The sequence below is a fragment of the Diadema setosum genome, chromosome 16, assembly GCF_964275005.1.
Source record: "Diadema setosum chromosome 16, eeDiaSeto1, whole genome shotgun sequence".
Classification (NCBI taxonomy): domain Eukaryota; kingdom Metazoa; phylum Echinodermata; class Echinoidea; order Diadematoida; family Diadematidae; genus Diadema; species Diadema setosum.
Window position 1 is genome coordinate 9,727,292 of NC_092700.1, and position 22,924 is coordinate 9,750,215.

The 22,924-nt window shown below is 38.1% G+C and overlaps 1 protein-coding gene across 1 annotated transcript; it reads left to right on the forward strand.

Moving 5' to 3' along the window:
• Positions 1 to 1,455: 1,455 nt before the first annotated feature.
• LOC140240301 (uncharacterized) lies at positions 1,456 to 18,963 on the forward strand. Its single transcript, XM_072320085.1, has 6 exons — positions 1,456 to 1,597; positions 6,305 to 6,633; positions 7,823 to 7,879; positions 10,470 to 10,586; positions 17,226 to 17,357; positions 18,826 to 18,963. Exons 2-6 carry the CDS (start codon positions 6,319 to 6,321, stop codon positions 18,946 to 18,948), a joined length of 744 nt encoding a protein of 247 aa, XP_072176186.1. The 5' UTR covers positions 1,456 to 1,597; positions 6,305 to 6,318; the 3' UTR covers positions 18,949 to 18,963.
• Positions 18,964 to 22,924: the final 3,961 nt, after the last annotated feature.

Sequence of the window (22,924 nt, forward strand, 5' to 3'; positions counted from 1 at the left end):
CCTTGATATGACGAGGCTTTAAAGACACTTTCGAGAACAATTCACGAGCAAATCACGACCAAGTGTGCGGAAAAGGTTCGCAGAAAATTTCAAACTTTTTTGAAATTCTCGCCGAAGTAAAAACGACATTCGCGAACAATTGACGACGCTTCCGAACCCTCACGTTCGTTTGGCGATCTTTTGCAGACCAAAATGCGAATGCTGGATTTTGCCATTCGCGTCCTTCGCAAATCGTTCGCGTGCTCCGTGAAATCCCACCCTTATCAATATAAATCTATACAGATAACTACGTTGTACGTTACAATGTAGGCCTACATTTCAGCTCTGTGTCTTCAAGAAAACATAGCTAAACAACGCGAAATATTATTGGAGCCTGCATGCATTCTTGTCACTGCTTTCAAGCAAGCTTAGAGGGTTTTAGCTGGGCCAGACAACCGTACTTGTCTCGTACACTTGCACTACAGTTCTATTGTCTTCTCGATTTGTATTTGCATCGCGTTGGAAAAACACTCGATACACACAGTTTTAGCAGAAAACATTCGTGTCGTTTTTAGCAACAAACACATTCGTGTTGACCCTTGCAGCTGGCACTGGTCCACGAGTGGTCTTGGTGCGCATAAAAGATGTTTGTTTATCATGCAAGCTAGGCGTGACGATTTCACCCACGCAGGGTAATAATGAAATGCACTGGTCGTTGACATAATTTTTACATAAATAATTTAACAGCAATATTATCACAATGTCCATAGTTTTCAAGCATCGATCAAGTGAAAGTACGTAGAAAACTTCTATCTACTGGATGACATACTGAATCATGAAACAAGAAAGTAATAGAAAGCATTATTATCTTACACACTTGAAAAGCGCAAGTGACATTTGTGGATTTCCCCCTGGATAATAATGAACGAATCCACTGATCATAACTTTCCCACGTGGGCAGGGGCCAAAGAGCAACTCGAATGCATGAGCACGTTGCATGCAACGCAAAATGGCAAGTCCGAACTGTAGGCTGTGAATCTGTGTGTGTATACGAAGTGTGCCTACAAATGCACAGTATGTGCTCCCTGTGCGTGGGTGTGTGTGAATCAGCTGTTCCGTGACCTTAGTCCTCGTTCAGTACCGAGGAAGCACGCATGCACATGTTGTCTATAGATGCGCGTGTGATGCAATGCATTGTATGTAAACCAGCTACCAGGCAAGCCTGTCCTGGGTACATCATACAGAGCTATCAAAGAGATCACGAACTCGTTCCTTTGTAAGTAGATAAGAAGGTAATATTGATATCCCTGACACACGGCGGAGACAAAGTTCAGACATTTCGAGAAAGTATTTCCCGAAAGGGACCGAAACGTCATTGTTTACATATTCTCTAATTCTCCTCCCGTCTCGAGTCGTGGAAAGTGACTGACGATCTGCTTGCTAGCTAGCTCAAGTCAAGGAGGATTCTGATTTGTTCACCGTATCATTTTAACAAGCGAACAAAGAGGAGTAGCATCTTGACTTGACTTTTTCGGTCCAGGGTCTAAAGTCTCTACTGCATCTATTTACATTCTACGTGATATCTTGGCTATATTATCACTATTAAATTGGCAAGAAGGTGAGTTGTGTTTCCCTCGCTGTGCTGTTGTGTTGAACTTTGGTTTGAATTAATTTGCAGGAACGTTTCATGGAATACATAAACAGGGCTGTCGAATGTCATTGACATTGCATTATAGTGTGAACCTTATTGAGTGAGAGTGTACAGGAGTTTGGATTGTGCGTTGGACAATATGGTTTATGGAGTTGAGTTGAAACAATGCAACGATATAGACCTAGACAAACTGTCTAATACTCTAGTCTTACATATGATTTATCATTTAGAAAGGGATGTCACAAAAAGGGGGGGGGGGTGATGTGGTACTGACGTCACTGTTCCCGGCCCTGGGCCTGGCCCTGGGATCATTCATGAAATTCAGAATCAGTGCATGGAATACATGTTAAACACGGTTAGGTGCCTACCTATGGGCGATGTAGGCCTACATTTAATGGAAAACATACATTTAATGGAGAACATGGAAAGGCTGTCAAATGTCATTGCATTGTTTTGTGAACCTTTTTGAGAGAGAGTGTGGAGTTTGGATTGTTGGAGTTGGAGTGAAATACTATAGTTTTACTGACTCTACTGCTATTAAGTGCTAGTGCTACTGCTAGGGTCAGGGATAGGGATGTCACAAGAAGGGGGGGGGGGGTATGTGGTACTGGCTCTAGCCTCTAGCTAGGGGATGTCACTTGACACTGACGTCCCCTGGGCCTGGGATCAGGGCAGGGTCAATCAGCCACTTAATTGCCATGGTACACTTGTGTAGATCTAACGTTAGGAAGGTAGCATTTGACAATAAAGAACCTGCACTAGCAGTATTAACTACTAACTATCAGCACACTACCGAATAATATTTGTATTTAACGATATTTAACCTGGAGTGTTGAGGACAAGTCCCGAGTAAGTTATACTCGGGCAGGTGTCTAGAGGTCTAGGAAATGCGTCAGTAAGCAAAGTCAGCCTGTCCTCAACGAGTTACTGTACGACTACTATGAGCTGAAATTTTCGCGTACAGATATTTTCACGAATTGCTACTTGGAGGACATTTTCGCGTGTTAATTGTTAATTTCGCGGTTGCGAGGGTCTAACTGAACTTATTTGCGCGTTGTTTTTTTCGTGTGTTATTATTTTCGCGGTTCAAAGGTGATTCGCAAAAATAAAACGGCCGCAAAAATCTCAGCTCATACAGTAATTATAAAGTCTGATTAAAGACCATCTAGACTACAACTGAGGTGAAGGTCTATTCATTTTAAAATTTCATAGGCCTAGTCTAGTATTTTTACTACAAATTGTAATTTGTACATTGTATATCACAACAGGTCAAGGTCATTGGCTTCATTGGGCATAATTGGATGTTCAGAAGTTATTGTTATAGGCCCTACAGTGTGTAAGTGTAGGTTGTAGATGTAGTAGATCTGTGATTTTGGAGTTAATATAATTGTTTTTTTTTGTTTTGTTTTGTTTTGTTTTGTTTTTTTTTGTGTGTTTTTTTTTTTGTTTTGTTTTTTTTTGGGGGGGGGGGTTCTGTTCTGCATGATTGCCAAAAATTGTAAGCTTGCAAATTGTGTAGGTCTACAATTTGTATTGATGTTCAGTAACCAGAGTGAGACAATTATCTGTAGACATACCCCTAGGTAGGCCTATTGAATTGTGTACATACAGGCTACAACTGTCTTACTGAGTACAAACGTGTATTATAATTTATATGTAACCTTAACTTACATTTTGTAGTTATTGACAGCTCTTTCAGTATGCTTGTTGAGCGATAACCCCATCGATCGATGGATTGTTAACCACCGTACCGCTACCACTCTATACAGCATCCACTGACCTGGAATGGTACTGCCCATTGGACTCTTGGAGTTTGGAATTGTATTGTTCTTGAGAGTTTTGGGTCATCAATCAAGCTGAATATTGAGTAGTATTGTAGACACTATACTAGTAGTATTAAACAAGTAACCCTTTAACCAATGCTGCACACTGGCACTGTTCCGACAGTCCAGGACCAGTAAAAATCACTGTCAGATCAGGAGTTCTAACTTTTTTCAGGAATAAACCAGTAAAAGATGGAAAAACTGGGTACCTACTGGTCAGACAGACAGGTCGAACTACATGTGGAAAAAAAATGGGTTAATACTATAGTGAGCAGCCCTGCTTTAACACTGCAGAACTCTTCATGCAAGTGTATGTCACATGAATTGTTAATAGAATGTTTCTATAGAAAAATGAAACCTGTGACCTGTTGATCAGAACACAACAAGACAAAATGTTTGTACTTTATTGGGTTAGAATGATAAGGGTGTTTAAAGTTGCCACTAAACCCATAAGTGTTCGAATCAATGCCCTTCTCATTCTCAGCCAACGACTTATGGAAGCCACATGCATAGAGTGTACAAAGGTGTATAAAATTTATTCTGATTTTATATACTATAGAACCCATCTCTAGAGGCAAGGTCTATAATTGTAAATGCCCAATACATACCATGCATTGCAAAATGTAATCTTGTTTTACATTGGTTTTGAGAAGACCACTGCCCTGTAGCAATACTGATGAAGCTTGTCTTGAAATCTGTTCTGCATGGTCAATCTTCTAGATCAATGGACATTGCACATCATTGCTGGAGGAGTACAAACTGTACGCGAACATTGTGACATCAGGCGTGGACAATGATGTAAAGGAAATTTGAAGACAATTATAACCGCAAAATATTTCAATTTTTCTAATGTAAGGGAAAGGCACTTCTACGGGTACAAATACACATTGGAAATGGAAATAACCCGACATCCCTGAAAAGTACCCTTTTACCTCATGTATTAGAAATTACCCATTTTTATATTATTGCATCATAGCTCTGCCCATTTTTGAGAGCTCATATCATCCAAGTTATGTAACAGTTACCTACTAGGTGTAGAACTGCTCACTTGTCGCAACCTTTGAATCCAAAAGAAAGCAAACTCATTTTCTCTCTTTAATGCTTTTGTGACTGCAAATGGTGCGAAAATTCCAGTTGTACAGTACATAGCATGTGCATGTACTATACAGTACACCATGAATTCAAAATGCTGATATTTTAGATGATGATGGTGATGGTGAAGAAAAGGGAATAGAGTTGATGGGTTTGGACTCTGAGTCTGTGTCAACATTGCACTTTTAATAGCCATTCCTAGTCTGCCAATCGTACAGTACCGTAGGTGCTTGATTAGTGCGGTGTCTCGTACAAAGCCAGCTACATCTTGGTAGTCATCAGAACTTTAAAGGGACTGTACAGTACTGGTTAAGGTGAGAATTCAGGTTAATTTTTTTTGGTGAGATGAGAAACCTCTTCTGAAATATGAAAGAGCATGTACATGTAATTTCAAGAAGGATTCATCATTCATTTGACGAAAATTCGCCATAAAATGGCTGAGATATCCACACAAAAAAAAAAATCAATCCTAATAAAATTGACAGGCCACAACTTTTATTATGATCTCTTTGTTTTACCTTGTTTAATAGATATCTCTTCATTCCCCTTAAATTCTATGCTCTTTAACATTTCATTGAGTGGTTTCTAAGTACCAGTATCTTGCAAAACATTGCAGGCTGAATCCTCACCTCAATCCTTTAGAAGTAAAATGCTGCAAGAGTAGAATTGAATTCAAAAGCAATGATAAACTCTGCTGTGCACTTTACACAGGATGTACAGTATACAGTTGTGAGGCAAAGGAGAAAAGTTTGTATATTCTATATTACAATTTGTAGTCTAAATCACATTATAGGCTTAATTAAGGCCTACACTATGTATTTGAGAGTACAGGTACACGTACAACCTACAGCATACTTGCCAACTAGTAAGATTTTGTCAGATTCAGTAAGATTTTTTACGTTAAAAATAGGAAAATCATATTTTCTGTCAGAGAAATCAGATTTTTAAAAAATATTTAGATATACATGTACCTTTCATGTGTATTTTCTGAAGATTTGATCGAAAATAAGATTTTTAACTTCAGTTTGCATAATAAAATTTTTGCAGTCCAGGAGTAAGATATTTCATCTTGAAATGTTGGCAGGTATGGTACAGTATGTTCAGTGTATAGTGTGAAGTGCACACTTCAGTTCACACTTCACACACGATGTCAAAGTCATTCACACTGAACTTCTGTTGCACTTTTTCAAAGAGCAGTTTGATATTGTAATCATCTTTTGTTGTTGTTTACTGATTGTGGAGAGGTCCTTTGTATACAAAACTGAACTGTCAAATGAACATAAGTGAGGGGGTGGTGCTGCTAGATAATTTTATGTAGGCCTACAGCTGTATGTATAGAAACCAAATGGCCAAGGTTTCTACCCTATTTGTCTCTCCAAAGGGCTGTTTTACAGCTGCTGAAATGAAAATCCTTTTCTGAAGGACATGGAGCCATTGCAGCAAACAATCACAGAGCAAGTCTATTGTTATTCCACATGAGTAGTGTCCCTGGTAGACTATTCAGAATGCTTTGAACGCTTCCTGGCTCATTTGTATAACAAGCCCCCTTTAGTTGTCATCATTCGTGTCATTTGTGTTGCACAAGAGTGGACTGGTGAGTAATGAATGGCTTCAGACATTTGTCCATGTCATGATGTATACACTGTATTGTCTTTAGCCTAACGCTGCTTCAAAACTCTTTCTATGTTTACATGTGTATCTGTTAAGTTTATCAATGTTTCATTATGTTTGTTTGTTTGTTTGTTTGTTTTGATACCAGAAAGTGATTTAACAATGGATTCCAATCCGAGTGGTTCTGATGTAGAGAGGGGAGACGCTAGTGATCCCCCCGGCTATTCCAATGATTCGCGCTCCTCCTTCAATCGCTACGTCGGAGTCGGAGGAGGCACCCTCACGCCCGCCGGGAGCTACGTGCCCCTCACCCCCTCGGCCAATCACCCCTACACGCGCCCCTACAACGACAGGGTTGGGAAGATGACTGGTTTGCTGCAGATCTTCTGTGGCTCTGTGACCGCCATCATGGGCCTTCTGGCCCTGGTTCTCCACGCCCATGACTATTTCATGGACTTGCCTCTCTGGGCAGGGCTGGTGAGTTCTGGAACTGCCATAAATTCTAATCTTTGTAGGCTGATCAAAGTTTGGTGTTTCCAAGGAGTTACTACCAGACCCAGTGGGAAAAGATGACAAATGATCAATCTATCATAAATGCCATTTCAGGTTTCCATTGAGTTCATAGATAACTCTTCCCCAAAACAAGTCAAGTTACCATTTGAATACAAATGTACACTCACAGTCAGGAAGAAAAGACAGATCTATATTAAAAGAAAGATACAAAGCTTGTTAGGTATTAAAAGGAGTCATTGAGTAAACTGCTCTTGATAGTGATTAGTTTATCAGTTTATGTGTAACATCTTGTCAGGACCAAAAATGGATGGAAGTAAAAGAATCATCCTCAATCTCTCTGAAGTGAACCAGTATGTGGAGTACAATCATTAAAAAAAGAAAAAAAAAGGAAAAGATAATTTCCATACTGTTTAATACACAGCTTCTATCACAAGGGTAGTAACTTCTTTCGAGTGTCTTTAAATTTCTTTGGGTACAAATTCCAATAAATCCAACTAGTGCACCATTCATGCATTGCACTGCAGGTAGCAAGCATGAAAAAAAAAGGGGGGGGGGACTGCATGAATAATTAAATGCCTTAAGATTTCTGATGCCACATAGCCTTTAAGTCATTGACTAATATGCTGTACAAGCCTCATTTAGTACGGAATTTGTTTTTATGGTCAATGTTTAACTTTATCATGGTTACATGATGTCCCTGGACTTGTACAGGGAAAGGTAGAATTGGACACTAGTGTGTATACATTGTAAGAATGAAATCAAAATTATTATTATTTTTTTTAAACATGATTATAAATGTACCACTATGTGCAATATACGTAGGTAAGACAATGGAAACATACCAAGACTACCCAGGGAAGAAAGGAGAAAATGGGAAGGGCAAGGGGTTTTTGGAAACAAGTCATTAACTCATAATGTACAGTTTAGAATGCTGTTAAGGGAACAAATTATCAGTGGTTGTAATGTACAATATGTACTCTTTATTAGACAGATGAGCCCTAAGGCAAGCTTGACTATTCGCGACTAGAAAAAGGAGTAACTCTATGCGCACACAACACATTTAATAGCATGTATCATACTTGGAATCATATTCTTGTCATACACAGTTGTTTGCAATGAATGCATTCTGTCATGTGTCTTCATGATTTTGCAGTTATACCTCTTTGGTGGAGTGTTTGGTGTGTCAACCTCAAAGAATCAAACATTCATGGTAAGTTTTCGTGAGCAAAATTAACTGAATTGCTTTGGGTACCCAGATGCCTGCCACTCATGCATGTCTTGCTCCGTTACTGTTTTGTTGCTGTGCTTACTTGCAGAATGGAATTTGCCTACAATGTACAGTATTATTTGTGACCGTGCATCACAAAACCAACAAAAAGTCACACACCTTGGTTTTACGCAAGGACTCAAAAAAGGGTGAAATGGGTCAACCTAATCAATCTTGAGTTTTTCATATTTTCTGAAAGAGCTGTTCTTTTTCATTATTCCTAAGTTTGGGATCATAAAATGAATGGGAAAGTGTGTTTTCAGCAATTTTTCTGTAACTTTTTTTTTTTTCAGTAGAGTAGTGTGATCAGGTAGCCTACAGTGTATATCTTAGAAGCCCCTATTCATTTATTTAAAATCCTTTCCACACTCTTCACTTTCAACTAACTAACTTTTGAAAGAATAACGCTACTGCTTTGAAAGTTAATATTTATCGTGGACAGAATGTGTTAATAGAACATGCGTAATTTCAGCATAATCGGATAATCTTTTCATTGTTGTTGCTCTGGTGGTTTACATCCTTTTTTTTTGTTTGTTTAGTTTTTAGTTTTTGTTTTTAGTCCCATTCATCGCACAGCTAGCACGGCTTAAATAGCAAAGATTAACCACGTGAATAGACCCTGTACTTTAGAGCCTCTTCTCTCAGTTCACACTTTTCCAGAGTGTGTGCTTTCTTTTCAATATTTAGTTACACTGTAGGTTAGGAAAGTCCATTTAAAGTGATTTATACATCATTTCAAAGCTTAAGAGTCTGATCTTTCAGAATCTACCCTTAACAGAGCTGTAACTAAAAATCCATGTCTGGTGACTTTTTGTTGGTTTTGAGATGCAGGGTCACATTTATAGCCCACATCATTTTTGTGATGTGGGCATTTTCAAGTCGTATCTGGACTGTAAGATTTCCTGCAATGTTTGTTTGTTTGTTTTTTGTCTCACTTTCCTAAAAATTAATAAATAAATGTATTCCCAGTATTTAAAGGAATGTTCAAATGTGTAGTTCAGGTAATGACCCATTAAAAAAAAAGTCAATATAAAACTCTATACATGTAGTTTGTCATTGTTTTGTACATCATACTGTATAAAGTGAAAAGTTTTTGTATTTCAAAACATTCTTAAATTAAATTCCTTTTTTATTAAGTACTACAGAGTGTATGTAGGAAGCTTAGGTGTCAAAAATTTCTGATTTTAAACCATTTTATCTAATTCATTTTTTAATTTTTGTTTTAGTAATCTTAGCTTTAACTGGGTGTGCAACTTTATCAGGGTAATGTGGTGATTGGTTGCACATTATTCTTGGCAAGTCATGCATGGTATGTTCTTGCTTCTTGATGTCTGCTGTTTCATCGCCATTTGCCAGGAGATATGTTCGCTGAAGATCTGATGTCAGACAAAGATAAATTACCCTTCTGATATACAAGACATAACAGGGATGTTAGCAAGAGATACAATATGTACGCATGTCCTGGCAGGGTCTTTCAACTGAGATGCACATGGTTTATGATGTGTCCTAGCCAAGGCTATGTCAGGCTGCGTATGACTGCTGTTTGCATTTCTATCTTATTTTTGTTCACATACAGAGTTTACTTTGTTTCCTTTCTTCAGAGAGGAGATATTTAATGATTGAGGACAATTGAGAACCAAAATGGAAAAATTGCAAGTTGTTTCTTATCTAAGTATTAATAAAAAAGAATGATTGATTACATTATGAGTGGTTCACAGTAATGATGAACCAAATAGAACCAAACTAAAAGATCTGCCTAATGTTAGGTATTAAAACCTCTGATGTGAGTTAAGCTCTGAACCAAAACATTTTGTCTGAAAGCCGTCATTTGGTCTGATACAAGTAGATGCCCTATTCTGTAAAAGTGAATAGTTTTGCGTGAGTAATTTTGCGCGCTCAACTGGGTAAGATAAATTTTGTGTGTTGTTAATTCCACGGAACCAGGACACTAATAACCAGAATGTATGGCATGCAAAACTATTTGTGTGCTGTTATCTTTGCGTTAGCTTCTGGTTGCACGGAATGCACGGAAATTTCCGTTCCGCAAACATTTCCACTTTTACAGGAAAGCGAGTAATATTCACATCAATACATGGTACATGTATGCGCTAGGGCCATCACAATATCAAAATTTTCAACCAATAGCACCAGAACTATCCAGTGTAAATTTTCATGACACAAAACAACAAAATGAAAGGCACTAAAACTCTCTCTCTCTCTGTTTATTTGGGATGTTAATGCCGAAATGATAATCCAACCCACAAAATTTGGCAGAAATCGGTGACACGACATTTGCTCCTGCGACCATTGCTTCGGTCGTATTTCCTCCATGGACTTATGGTTAGGGTTGTGATAGGGTTTTTGGTTTAAACTGATATGAGGATTAGGATTACTGGTAGGGTTATGTTTGTGAGTAGAATATATACATGTTTGGCTTTAGCTTGCAGAAATTTCATGGGAGCAATTGTGGCAGGAGCAGATATCATGAAACCCCCAAAATCATCATGACATCTCTTGTTATTTCTCGTTTCAGATTGGTCTCTACCTGCTCTTCTCCACCCTGTCGAGCATGATGTCCTCCGTCCTGGTGGTCACTGAGGGACATGCAACCTTCATGGAGGCCAATCACTGCGACTGCTCCATCATCCAGGTAATCTCCCCTCCCCCTTTCCCCGCCCCTACAGCGTACCCCTCCTTGCCCCCTTGCAAAGAGCCACGTCCACTCTCTGTGTAGAGATGAGAGGAACTTATACCCCATTTTGAAGCTATGGTCAGATTCTGAAGCCTCCTTGAGCAGCCCTGAGCAGTGCGTGTCAGCTCAGTATAGACAGACGGAATGCAACAAAGGCAATCCAATCCAATCAGGTTTTTATCCCATGTACAGAGAGGTGGTTTCAGAGCCTCCTATACCAGCCGAGAGGAGGCTTGGCTGCAGAATAAATGCTATTGACATTGTGAAACGGCTTTTGCCAACCTAGACAGTATCACTGAATGTCATTGCCCACTATTAAAAGTAAACAAACCAGACTTCTCATCTGACCGCTGGCAATGAATATTGATCGATCAGAGTGCGCATTTTCAAGCTCATGACATTTGCAGCCAAATGTGGTATTCAAAGGCACGTGCCATTTTGATATTAGTATCGGAGGAGAATTTGGTTACCATCATGAAAGCACACCCAGTCCAAGCCTGTTTTTGCGAAATCTAAGCAGTTGGCCTGAGCAGTGTACATGTAAATGTGCATGCAATCAAACTTTTGAAAGGCTTTTTGAAATAATTTGAGAAGGCTCCAACTTTGGGGATTTAGGGAGTTGGTTCACTTCCGCTCTGACCTGTAAACCCTCTCTGTTCTGCTAGAGCTGATGATAGCCGTTTGTTTAAATTCAACAATATTTTATTGATTATTCAACAACAACAACAAATTGTTAATATCATGACAGGTCAGTGACACAACATTTGCTCGGGTCTTATTTTCTCCAAGGACCCAGGGTAAGGGTAAGGTTGTGATAGGGTTTTAGGTTTAGTTTGTTTGTTTTTTGTTTTTTTTTTTACATATGTGAATATTAGGATAAGGGCAAGGTTACACGGTGTATGTTTGTATTTCACAGATTAAAACTTGTGAGATGCAATAATTATGAGAGTGGTTTAAACCATGGTCAACACAACAGTGTTGATAGGGGAATTGTGGATTGAATCACCTTTCAGAGGATTTCTAAAGAAAAGAAAGTGATTTTTCACCTTGGAGACAACATACACAGCATTTGTGTCACAAAGATGAAATCTTCTGCAAATATCCACGTACATGATGTATCGGGCAACTCGTAAACTATAATATTGCCTGTACAGTACACATCTTTCAATACTGGAACAGAATTGTGATCTGCCTTCTCGGGGTAATAAACAGCCAACCCAACTCCAATATCCCAGATTGTAATAACAGACCGTAATACTTGACCTTTAACCCAACTAGGAAACCTGCATGCAATCCTACCCAAAACCCGAATCATTATTTGAAACTGTATTGTTTCATGTTTGTGCTGTGGGCAATGATACTTGATGCTCTTGCATGTCTTTTCAGTTTTTGTTGTTGTTGTTTTCTGAGGGTGTACGTGACATTTTCAAGACATCAAATGCAGCCTATGGTTCATAGCAAAGAAAAAAGAAAGAAAGAAAGAAAAAAAAAAAACCTGAAGAAACAGGAAACGGGAAACAGGAAACAAAAAAGAAACAAGCCTGCCAGCCAATACCGAGGAGAATAGAAACACTTTGACTTTTAGAACACTGTACATGTGTTTGGCAACTTTTCTCCATCTTTTTCTTCTCTCCTTTTTTTTTTTTTTTTTTTTTTTTTACTTAGCAACTCCTTTGATATAAATGAAAATAAACAAGTAAAAAATTCAACCTATGTTTTGTAGGCCTACAGCTTGAAATGTTCAGGTAAAGCCATCATAGAAATCTCTTTTTAGTATCATTTTGTTGGCACTACATGTTCGTATATATTTGACCACTGAGAGAGTATTAAAAGTCAAATAGAAGCTGTAGTGCTGTCTGCTTTGATAATGAAATTGATTTTCTTTTAGAGTTTAGAATTTAGAAAAACACAAATTATATTTGATCATAAGACCTCTACACATCTACTGTGTATTAAAACTGTTTTGTTGTTTTTAGAATTGTATAGAGACGCGTTGATGTAAAAGTTTTCTGTCATGAGATCTCTTGTAAGATAAGAATTTGGTAGAAATAATCTAAAGGAATGAAGATCATTGCTATGGACAGAACTTGTTGCATCTGTTTGAAATAGTGCTACTGTGAAATTTGGATGTCTAGATTCTGGTTTTGGCAATATACATTTGCATTCTTTTGCCTCATTTTCAAAATAGGAGCTTATTGTGTGATAAATTTCACTTAAGACTAGATGCAACATCAACATTGGAAAGAAGAATGTCTGCTACAAATAAATCTTTTTAAAATGGCACAACTATCCGTCCTGACATTTTGGCAACGGTGATGCATTTCTTTTTTTCAGTTCCTCGCATGGCATTCATAAATTTTCTGTGAACAGTTGAGCACTCGCATATCTTGGCAATAGCAGTGCATCGGGTGTGCGACGTCTAAAGCCATCATTTCTAAATTACGGCCACCTCCCTTATTCTTGCTAGGCCAAGAATACTCGGCTACATGTACATGCCATCTGGTGCTGGGGTGTTGGATGGCATGCAGGCAAGGTTTTATAGGGGCTCTGGTGTAGCTGTCAGTTTACATCGTAACTCGCGAGCATGAGGCTCAAAACAGTTTGTTAAAGATCTATGGTGGCCATTATTTGATACATTTTAGGGATTGTGATTGAAAGATTGTGTTTCTTGTCTTGGAGACATGTAAAACAAAAGCAAATCAGCTCAGATGGTTATACTTTGTGTACAGGATACATCACATTTTATCGCAGTCACAACTTGCAGATATTACTATTCACTTCTTACACCAGTCCCTCAGAGCTGGTAGGGTTTGGAGATATATAAAATACAGTGTAGCACAGAGAGATAACTACCAAAAAAAAAAAGAAAAAAAGAAAGAAGATGTTATTTGAAGAAGTTCGGGGCATGACTTGTCCGTATTTTGAAGTTTGGGCTATGATTCAGTCTGATTTTGAGCACAAGTGCCGTCTTCAGATGGGAAGTTTTTCAGACTTGAGAGAGATTGCCAAAGATAGCACAACCTTTAAAAGCCTCTCCTGATCTGTTGTATCTGTGTCTTCAAGAATCTTCAGTATGTAACTGGGGATACATGTCTTTTTCTGCATCTGGAAAGTATCAACCATATCATTTTATATATCAGTTATGTGCTCATCTATTGTGATGTGTGTTTGAATAGAGCACAGTGACTTGATACCATTGACATTATAGTGGTACAGATTATAAGAGATGTTCCATCTCACATTTTCAATAGTTACGGCACTACATTGATAAATCTTCCTGCAAATCGCACTGTCAGTACAGTAGACAATATCTGCCAATCTGCAGCTTTACCTTTAAATAGAGTTCTTTGTTTGGTATTAAATTGACACTCATGTTGGGGCCCATGCTTTCTTCGCATACAAAGGCAAAAGTTGCCAGGAAACTACGCTGTAGTTGTCAAGGAAGAGAGATCTCCGAGTCCCTCTTAATATCCCCTATTTTGTCCCCATGGCCTTCTTATTGGACTGTGGAACAGTGCTCTACAAGATACCAAAGTGGTTTTGCTTCTCAATCTGAAGAAGAGATCAAGTTAAGATGGATTTAAAATGAATATTGAGAAAACAGCTTGGGAAGTTAACCTGCTAAACTGCCCGAGCACATAAAAAGTTACTAGTTTAGAGTCCAACTGTGGCATGATTATTCTTGAATAATTAATTGGAAGCAAGATATTAGATGATACAGATGTGATTCGGAATGCAACATACAAAAATTTGTTATTTAAAGTTAAACTGAAAATTGAAAAAGTAAAGACTGATAAAAATCTGAAGGACATCTTCCCTCTATGTACAGTACAATACAAAGCCTAGTATATAATGCAATATCAGTGTACCGTGTACACTGATATTTTTTTCCCTCTCCCTCAATCTGAGCTCCATATAATGACTTTACTCTATTTAAAATAGTGCTTTGAAGACAGTATGCATGCATTTTTTTTTTCAAATTTTACACATTTTTGAGAATTTCTAACAACCTATGTACATATGTATGTGATGTACTTTACTGTTACCCAATTATATAGGCCTACACATTATGAGACTTCAATAGGCACATTTTTTAAAATCAGTATTTTCAATCATTTATTTAATTTTAGTTCTATTGAGAGAGAGACGTACTCCCCAACTCCAGGAGAATTCCCGACAATGTGCAAGTGTGTGAGAGTGTGTGTGTGTGTGTGTTTGTGTGAGTAGACAATGTACAATGTTTGTGTATACATGTAATGCAATTTGTCTTTGTATAATGTTTTGTTTTTGTTTCTGTGAACGTTTTTATTTTTGTGATATGAAATTGAACGAAATTCAAATAAAAATATTATCAAAAAAAAAAAATGTATTGTAGTAGTGTTTGTGAACACTAGGCCTACATGTAGCTGTAGAGTGGCAATGATAATCAGGCACCTGTACAGAATAGTCAGCGTTCAGTTTGTCTGTATACATGTATAAAACATAAATATGTGTGCAGGATTGTTTGTTAGAGGTTTATGTTTGCCTGGCCCTCTCAATGCAAGGAAGGCGATGCAGCGCCACATGATTTATGGCACCACAATAACTAAAGACCTTATACTCATCTTCCGTTGGCTGAGCCAAAGGCAGGAGATGGCAAGCTGTGTTTGTGCACACGGTTTCATGCTCTTTCGATAGTGGTTCTTGATTTTTTTCATCTCGTGTTATTGAAACACAACCCAGACTTTTCACTGATTTTCAATGGGACTGTCAGTGCTATTCACGAAGTAGTCATTTTCCTTTTATCCTACAGCTGTACATACCACAAAATGATTTAGCTCTGTGACATCTTGAAGCAGTGGTTTTGCGAGTACCTAACATTTTTTTTTTCAATTTGTTTTGATTTGCTTTGGTTTTTTTAAGCAAATATTTTTCAAAGAAGAAGAGGAGAATTAGTGCTGTTCTATTTAAGTAGAATAAAGCTTTCCATGTCCCCCTTTTCTCTTCTCAACTCTGTTGGAGGTACACGTAGGGACCTGGAGGACATTTTGTTGCCACCATTTATCATCATTAGTTATAACACTGTTCATGATTCATTGTGTGCACAGGGGGTAGGAGGCTAGACCCCAGAGGAAAACATGAGCTCTCAGATAATACTTGCAGATTTATCTTCTGCGAGCCCAAAATTGAGACAGCTCTATGTACATTGTATATTTACAAGAATGCTTTGGGAGAATTGTGTCTATCATTGGCCCCAGGCAGAAAACATAGATTGGGCATCTTTTTCATATATGTTTTGCTGACAAGACACAGTATTGCTGGAATTACACTGTGATATGAGTAATATAATGGCAGTACACTGTTTAAAACAGGTACCAATCGATGTACATGTACATTGTACCAGGACCATTTGATTCACTAGGAAAGCTTCAGACTATTGAGTTTCAGCAAAATGCAAATGTTGCAAGAAAAACAAATAGGTCCTACACTGTATTACAAAGATACATATTTTTGTTTTCTTCTTTGTGAAGATGCATGCACTTTTAGGCAATCTAGCCAGTTTTGTTACATGTGGGAGTCATTAGTTTTGTTGGGAAATAAACTTTTAAATAAAAGTTTTTTTTTTTTTAAATTCTACATTTGACTGGGCTATACTGAAAACCTACATTTTGTTTAGCAATACTAGGCATGTTCCAGTTAGGCATTCTTACATAGCAGGTCCAGCAGGAAAAGTACGTACAAACTTGTATGTAATACATGTAAACAAGGGACACATTACAAAACACTTACCTCATGTCACGCTGCTGTTGTTTTTGTAAACATGTAGTTATTACATGTACTAGTCTGCTTGAAGCCTCTGTGATCTGTTGGTGTATTTTGTCGCTAGGGTGACAAGACCTTGTATCTGAAATTTTGGTGAAAATGACTTTTTGGATTAATAGTCAAATAATGAGTTAAGTAATGTCCTGTCCAAATCCCAAGTTCTGTCCTACTCCAAAAATGAAGCCACCACGGCATGTCAAAGGAAAGGCTATCCCATTCGCTATAGTGCTTTGGCCGCCATGTATTTTGGCTCTCCTGAACATTTGACATTTTGTAGATACGAGGTCTTGTCACCCCAGCGTATTTGTTTATAGAATTGAACTCAGATGAGATAGATAACTTTTTCTGTTAGGTTTCATAAAGTACATGTACATATATTAACTTAATACATTGTATCAAGTGAAGCTTTTATATGACCTATCAAGTGAAGCTTTTATATGACCTGGCTTGTTATCTTAATATATTATTTTTTTGTTTATTTGTCGTTATTTTTTTGGGGGGGTTGGGGGGGGGTTGGGGGGGGGGAATTTTTCCTTTCCTTGGGTAATAAGCATTTTCATGTGTTCTTTTTTGATGTCATTGTCGTAGACTTCAGTTTGCACTATGGATTCATTTTTAGTTACTTTTACATATGTACAGTAATACGTGTTTGGCAATCTTTCAACAAGCTTTCACATCGCCAGGAATGACCTTTTTGCCCCAAATTTCATTGTGTTGGTTTAAAACCAGACCATGGTTTGCTGTATTTTACCTTTAACACTGATCGCCATACCGGCTGTTGTTATCTTCCGGCAGAATACCCATATGTTGTATGATGCCACGGCTGCCCTCATCTCTTGCCTGGAACTGCTGGTGACCGGGGTGGCCATGTACCACTGTATGGCAGGCCTCGGCTGCTGTGGCTGCTGTGAAACTTCCACAACAAGGGTAGGTTGAAAAAGAAGAAGAAAAACACACACACACACACTCCTGCATACAAACAAACCTTGAGTAGCTACTAGGAACCATAGCATATCTTTTCGGCTCGAGTCAACCCATCGCTTACATTATACTTATGTAGAGTCCATCATCAGGATAGAGAACGTGGTCATTACCCTCAGTGTTTAATAACAATGTACTCATGCAGAAACTGGGCAGAATAGACTTAAGGAATGTTGGAATTTGTAGTCTTGGATATTTTTAGAGTTACTTCTTGCGTAGACCCTATTAGCAAAATGCCATGCGTGAAAATTATACAGAAATTAACGTTTGGCTTTTTTTTTTCACTTTTTAATGTCTTTAATTGAAAATGTTATATTGGACTTATAAAAAAGGCAGTTATGTTAACATCTTGAGTCATTAGAGGCAATAACAAAATAGAGATGGATGCAAGTGATTTACCCTACATATGGAGTGTCTTTGTCAAAACTGACCCTAGAAAAGTTTGCATGAAGCTAATTTCCAGCATTTGTTCTTTAGAAAGGCAATGTACATGTATACACATGTAAGCCAATGTGACCTCTCAGCACTGTACATGGAGAAAGTTTGCATGCCAAATATCCAACTCAATTCTTAAACACCGGAATGTTGAGGTCATTCAAAATCACTAGAAGTACAGTAAGCCGTATGAAAGATGATATGTGACCGTGCACCTCAAAACGAACATAAAGTCGCACACACTGATTTTGTGCGAGGACTTAAAATAAGTGAAATGGGTCAACCTAGCCGAACTTGACTTTTTCATATTTTCTGAAAGAGTGGGTCTTCTTTTACATTATGCTAAAATTTGGTGTCATAAAACGGGCAGGAAAGTGTGTTTTTTTAGCAGTTTATCTCGAATTTTTTTGGTAGAATAGTGTGATTAGGTGTGTCTTTAGAATCCCTTTTTCATTTCTGAAAAACCTTGTCCACACTCTTCACTTTCAACTCTAATAACTTTCGAAAGGATAGTGCTACTGCTTTGAAAGTTGGCATTAATTATGGACAGAATGTGTTAATGAGGCATGCAGTTTAATCTGATAATCCTTTTATTGTTGTTACTCTGGTGGCTTACTTCCTGTTTTTTGTCCCATTCATCGCACAGCCAGCACGGTTTGGTAAAGATTAAGCGCTTGAATAGACACTGTACTTCAGAGCCTCTTTTCTCAGTTCACACTTTTCCTGAGTTTGTGCTTTTTTTCCAATATTTAGATAGGTTAGGAGAGTCCATTTGATTTGAGTTATACATCACTTTAAAGCTTAAAGTCTGCTCTTTCAGAATATGGTCTTAACTAAAAATTCATGTCTGGCAACTTTTTATTTGTTTTGAGGTGCAGGGTCACATATGGTTGACCAGAGAAAGAATAACGGCTTGTCCGATTGGTTCACTGGTGAAAAAGTAATTTTCTGTGCCTTTGTCCTTTTTCACATGAAACAGGCATCGACTAGAGACTCGGCCTACCCACCAACTCTCCTGGATTTCAGCCGCATCCCGCTTCCCCCGGCCCCCATCTACCCGGTCCTGGGCCCGGAGGGTTCAGAGAAGGTGCCCCTCGAGTGAGACCCACGTGTGCCGTTTGCCCCGCCTGTCTGCACAGCGTTGCGCTGACTCTATAAAAAAAGCTTTGTAGAAAAATCGCCAATCGCGAGGGGGCTGCTTTTTTGTCTTGCCAGTGGTGGGGGCGCAAGCACAACTCACTCCTCGTCAGAAGCTGTGGCAACCTCCGACTTGTGAACAAAGAAGTGGATGGCTTTATGCATTACCAGGCACTTTTGTTTAGGGTGTGAAGTTCGCCATTTAGGCCCATTTGGGCCCATTTGGGCCCCCACATGCCAGAGTGTCCTTTGTGTCAGTTACGTACATACTGCACGCTCTGACTGTGGAACTAGGTACTCTCGACCATGGCCACTGCTTCTTGAATCGTAATAGTTTCATCTAACTTTCATGTCGGCAATATTTTGCGGATCATTCACATTGTGGTATACAGTTGTAAGATTTCACTCGAGTTGCACTTTTGTTTGTACAGCAATGTTCTCACAATGTAGGTGCTGCCATTAATCTCTGAGTGTGAAACTGGGAAACCCCCAAAAAACAAAAACATGAAAAAGGACCGATGTTATCCTTTCAACGTGAAAGAAGAAATCTTTCTAGTACGATGTAAACTAGCCATGTTTCTCATTTTTACTGGCACTCATTTTTTTTTGTGTGTGTGTGTGTGCATGTGGAATATGAGGAAATAGCATTCAAAACAAGAAAGGCAGGAAAATTCCACTCTATACTGTTTCTTGTTGCTAGTTCAGCCAGTACAAAAGAATGAATAAAGCTGTAAATTCTATTAAATGTAGAATGTATAGCCTTAAAAACTATAGGTGCATGCACTTTTTGATACCTTGAGATGTATGCTATACAGTATTAAAGTCTTTTATTATCAAAGATGGCGAGGTGATCTAAACATGACACTGTACATGTTGTAGACTTATTGTTATTGTCCATGTTTGATGTTCTCAACCAAAACTTCATTTGAAGCTTCAAATACTCATTGGTACTAAGCCTGGAGTTATCACGGAAGCAGATATAACATGTGCTAATTGATACCAATGCTCTGTAATGTATAAAGTGACTATATTTCAATGTGAATAGGCATATTGGATGTGGTGACATTTTCTTTTGTTCGTGACCCCTTGAGATAACTGATTGAAATCTTGACTTTTAATACAAATAATGAACAAACATAATATTGAGGGTGAAAGCCTTCATCAAACTGGAAATTATTCTTCATTTTCATCATTTCAACCCCACCTCCAGATGGCATCCCAACATCTATGATCAGTCCTGAAATGTTTAGCCTGAGATCTGGTACAGTTTGAGATTTGCAAGTCTGTGTTGTTTTAAAGGTGCAATAGTGTGTATCTAATGGTGCAACTCCTTTTGAATACTAAAACAGGCAAAACCACATATGAAAAGGTAGCAGTTGTGGGAGTTTATGCACCAGCTCATCTGCAGTTGGTTTGCAGGGGGTGATATTTGTTGTATGAAATGCGCGATATCTTCAAATCTTGGAACTCACATAAAAAATTTGGAGGTCAAGTGAGCTTTGGAAGTACACATATAACTGCTGTAACAACGGTTAATGTTCATATTCTCTGTGGTTCGTAGAGATTTCCACAAAGCTACTCAATTTCACTGTTGTTAGCTGTCATTCTACATAGTATCGGTGAGGATGTACTTTAATAATAGTCATTACTTCACGACTGCCTTCTTTTCTCTGTCAACCCCCTTCATACAGAAGTCACATCCTTGTCATTGTAGGAATTTAAAGCAGATGATCATAGCCCATATTCATTCAGAGTGCTTTTGAGGAATATTGATGACAAAACAGCAAATTTTGTTTTGCTGCCTTTTGCAAGTCCTTTCAAGGCGATGCATGCTAATTTTTGGGTACCTGGGGGAAAACAAATGGACATGGGGGATAATCTGGTCTTTAGCCAATTATGTAATATAGAAGTGTTCACACAGAACCAAATCTGTGTTCAAGTTTTGAAGAAAATGAGCTTGATTCTGAAATTCATCTCACTATGAGGAAAACTGAAACTGTTCTACTGGCCTGACATTAGTTTCGAAGTATAGAAACTGAATAGTAGAAATGATACAGTTGAAAATGATAGAGAAAATGCAGTGTGTTTTTGTTTTATTTCATTCAAAATAAAGGAACCAAACTTCTGCAAAATGACACTAATAATTATGTAGACATTGTATAGTCGTGTTAGAGCAATTGCCTTGCCCCATGGGTATCCACACAATCCAGATTTTTCATTTACAGCTCATTTTGTAAAGGTCAGATGTGAACAAAACGCTTCCATTTGTTGCTACCGTGTGCCCATGTGGCCCCATTAGTGAGGCTTAGTTATCCCTTGTCTTTCTATGTTGTTGTGGTTGTTGTTGTATAGTGTGGAGTCCATGTTGTATGTGTCTTGCCTCGCCGCCTATACTTGGAATATATGGCATTCCCAATTTATACTTTTGTAACAAAAGCATGTCATATATGTATCTGCCATTTTGTATGAATTTATTTATCTCTACCTTTTCCTGTGGTTCATGTACATATATATGAGTTTATATATAGTTGCCTTTTGTATTATCTTTATCATTTGGTATCCTTTTTTTTTTTTTTTTTTTTACCGTGATATTCCAAACTTGGCATTCGTTGTCAATTTAATAGGTTTTGTTCGTGTGTTAAAGTTATGTTTTGAAAGAGGGTCTGACGAAAAACAAAACAAAAATGTAATGTGCAATTTTCTAGTGTTGACTAGTTGTTTAGATTGAGTAAATTTGCTGAAAGAAGTGCTTTTGTTTATATATACGTACAGAGAATCTAGTATAAACCATGAAATAGCTGTGAACAGAGTGCTCACAACTTAATCCTAATCCTAAACTGAGGGTAGATACTAGTACAGCTGTTTAATAATATGGTCCATGTTCTGAGAAATGATCGTACATCAATGATGTGTACAGGCTACATTTGTATGGACTACTATATAGTATTGTTAGGGTGGATACAGTGTAGCGACGCAATTAGTATACTTTTGTTTTTATCACTACTGTTATCATCACTACATGTCTGAGCTATACAGCGTGTCCCAGAAAAAACGAAACCGAGTTTCATTGCAATTCTTTGCCATCATAATCATATATTTGCTTTACGAAATGTGTATGAATGGAAAGATATATCTTTCTTCTTTCATTTGATGCACATCTCATTGTTCATAATTCATGCATGACTGAGTTAGAACAATAGACAGTAATGCTACTAGATTTTCATTTGCACGAGCAAATGGCGACTTTCAATGAGTTTCTCAGGGTTTGTTTTGGCAATCTTTTGCAAAAAATGAAATTATAGCCTTAATATCTATTCCTTTTCCTTTCATATGATATCTCATGCGTAAAAAATGATTTTACGCCTCTTCGAGAAAACTTAATTTGAAAATATGCTTCCATTTTACCCAGAAAGACGGATAGTAAATAAGGAGCCAGTTAGCTTTCCCGACTCCTGCCCGACATGGCAGATAACAATGGCCTTGCCTTCACGCTTCAATGAATTTACACAAACATGAATGGAGGGGGTAAAAGGGAATGCTAGAGACGGTTCGGAATAGGATCTAGTTATTACATGATCGTGAGCTTGCCTGACCATACAGCAAACCACAGAGCAAGGGTGTTCATCAGTGGAATGTTGAAGGGGGAGGAAAGTAACCGACCGAAAAAGCCTTCCGAGCCCCCCCCCCCCCCCCCTCCTCCCCCACACTCACACATACAAAAACAGAAGACGACTTTCTGCCCTGCACTTGTACCTTTGAAATGCTAGAAGCGCAAGTTCAGTGATAAATAAAGTGATGTACCATCTCTTTCTGCTTCAACTCCCCCTTCAAAAACTTCAAAACCCTGTCAGTGATGAAGCATGAACCAAGCATGAGGGAAATGCAGAGATGAATGAAAACAGTGAGATAAGTTTGAAGTATACAAAGTCATCAAAATGTGT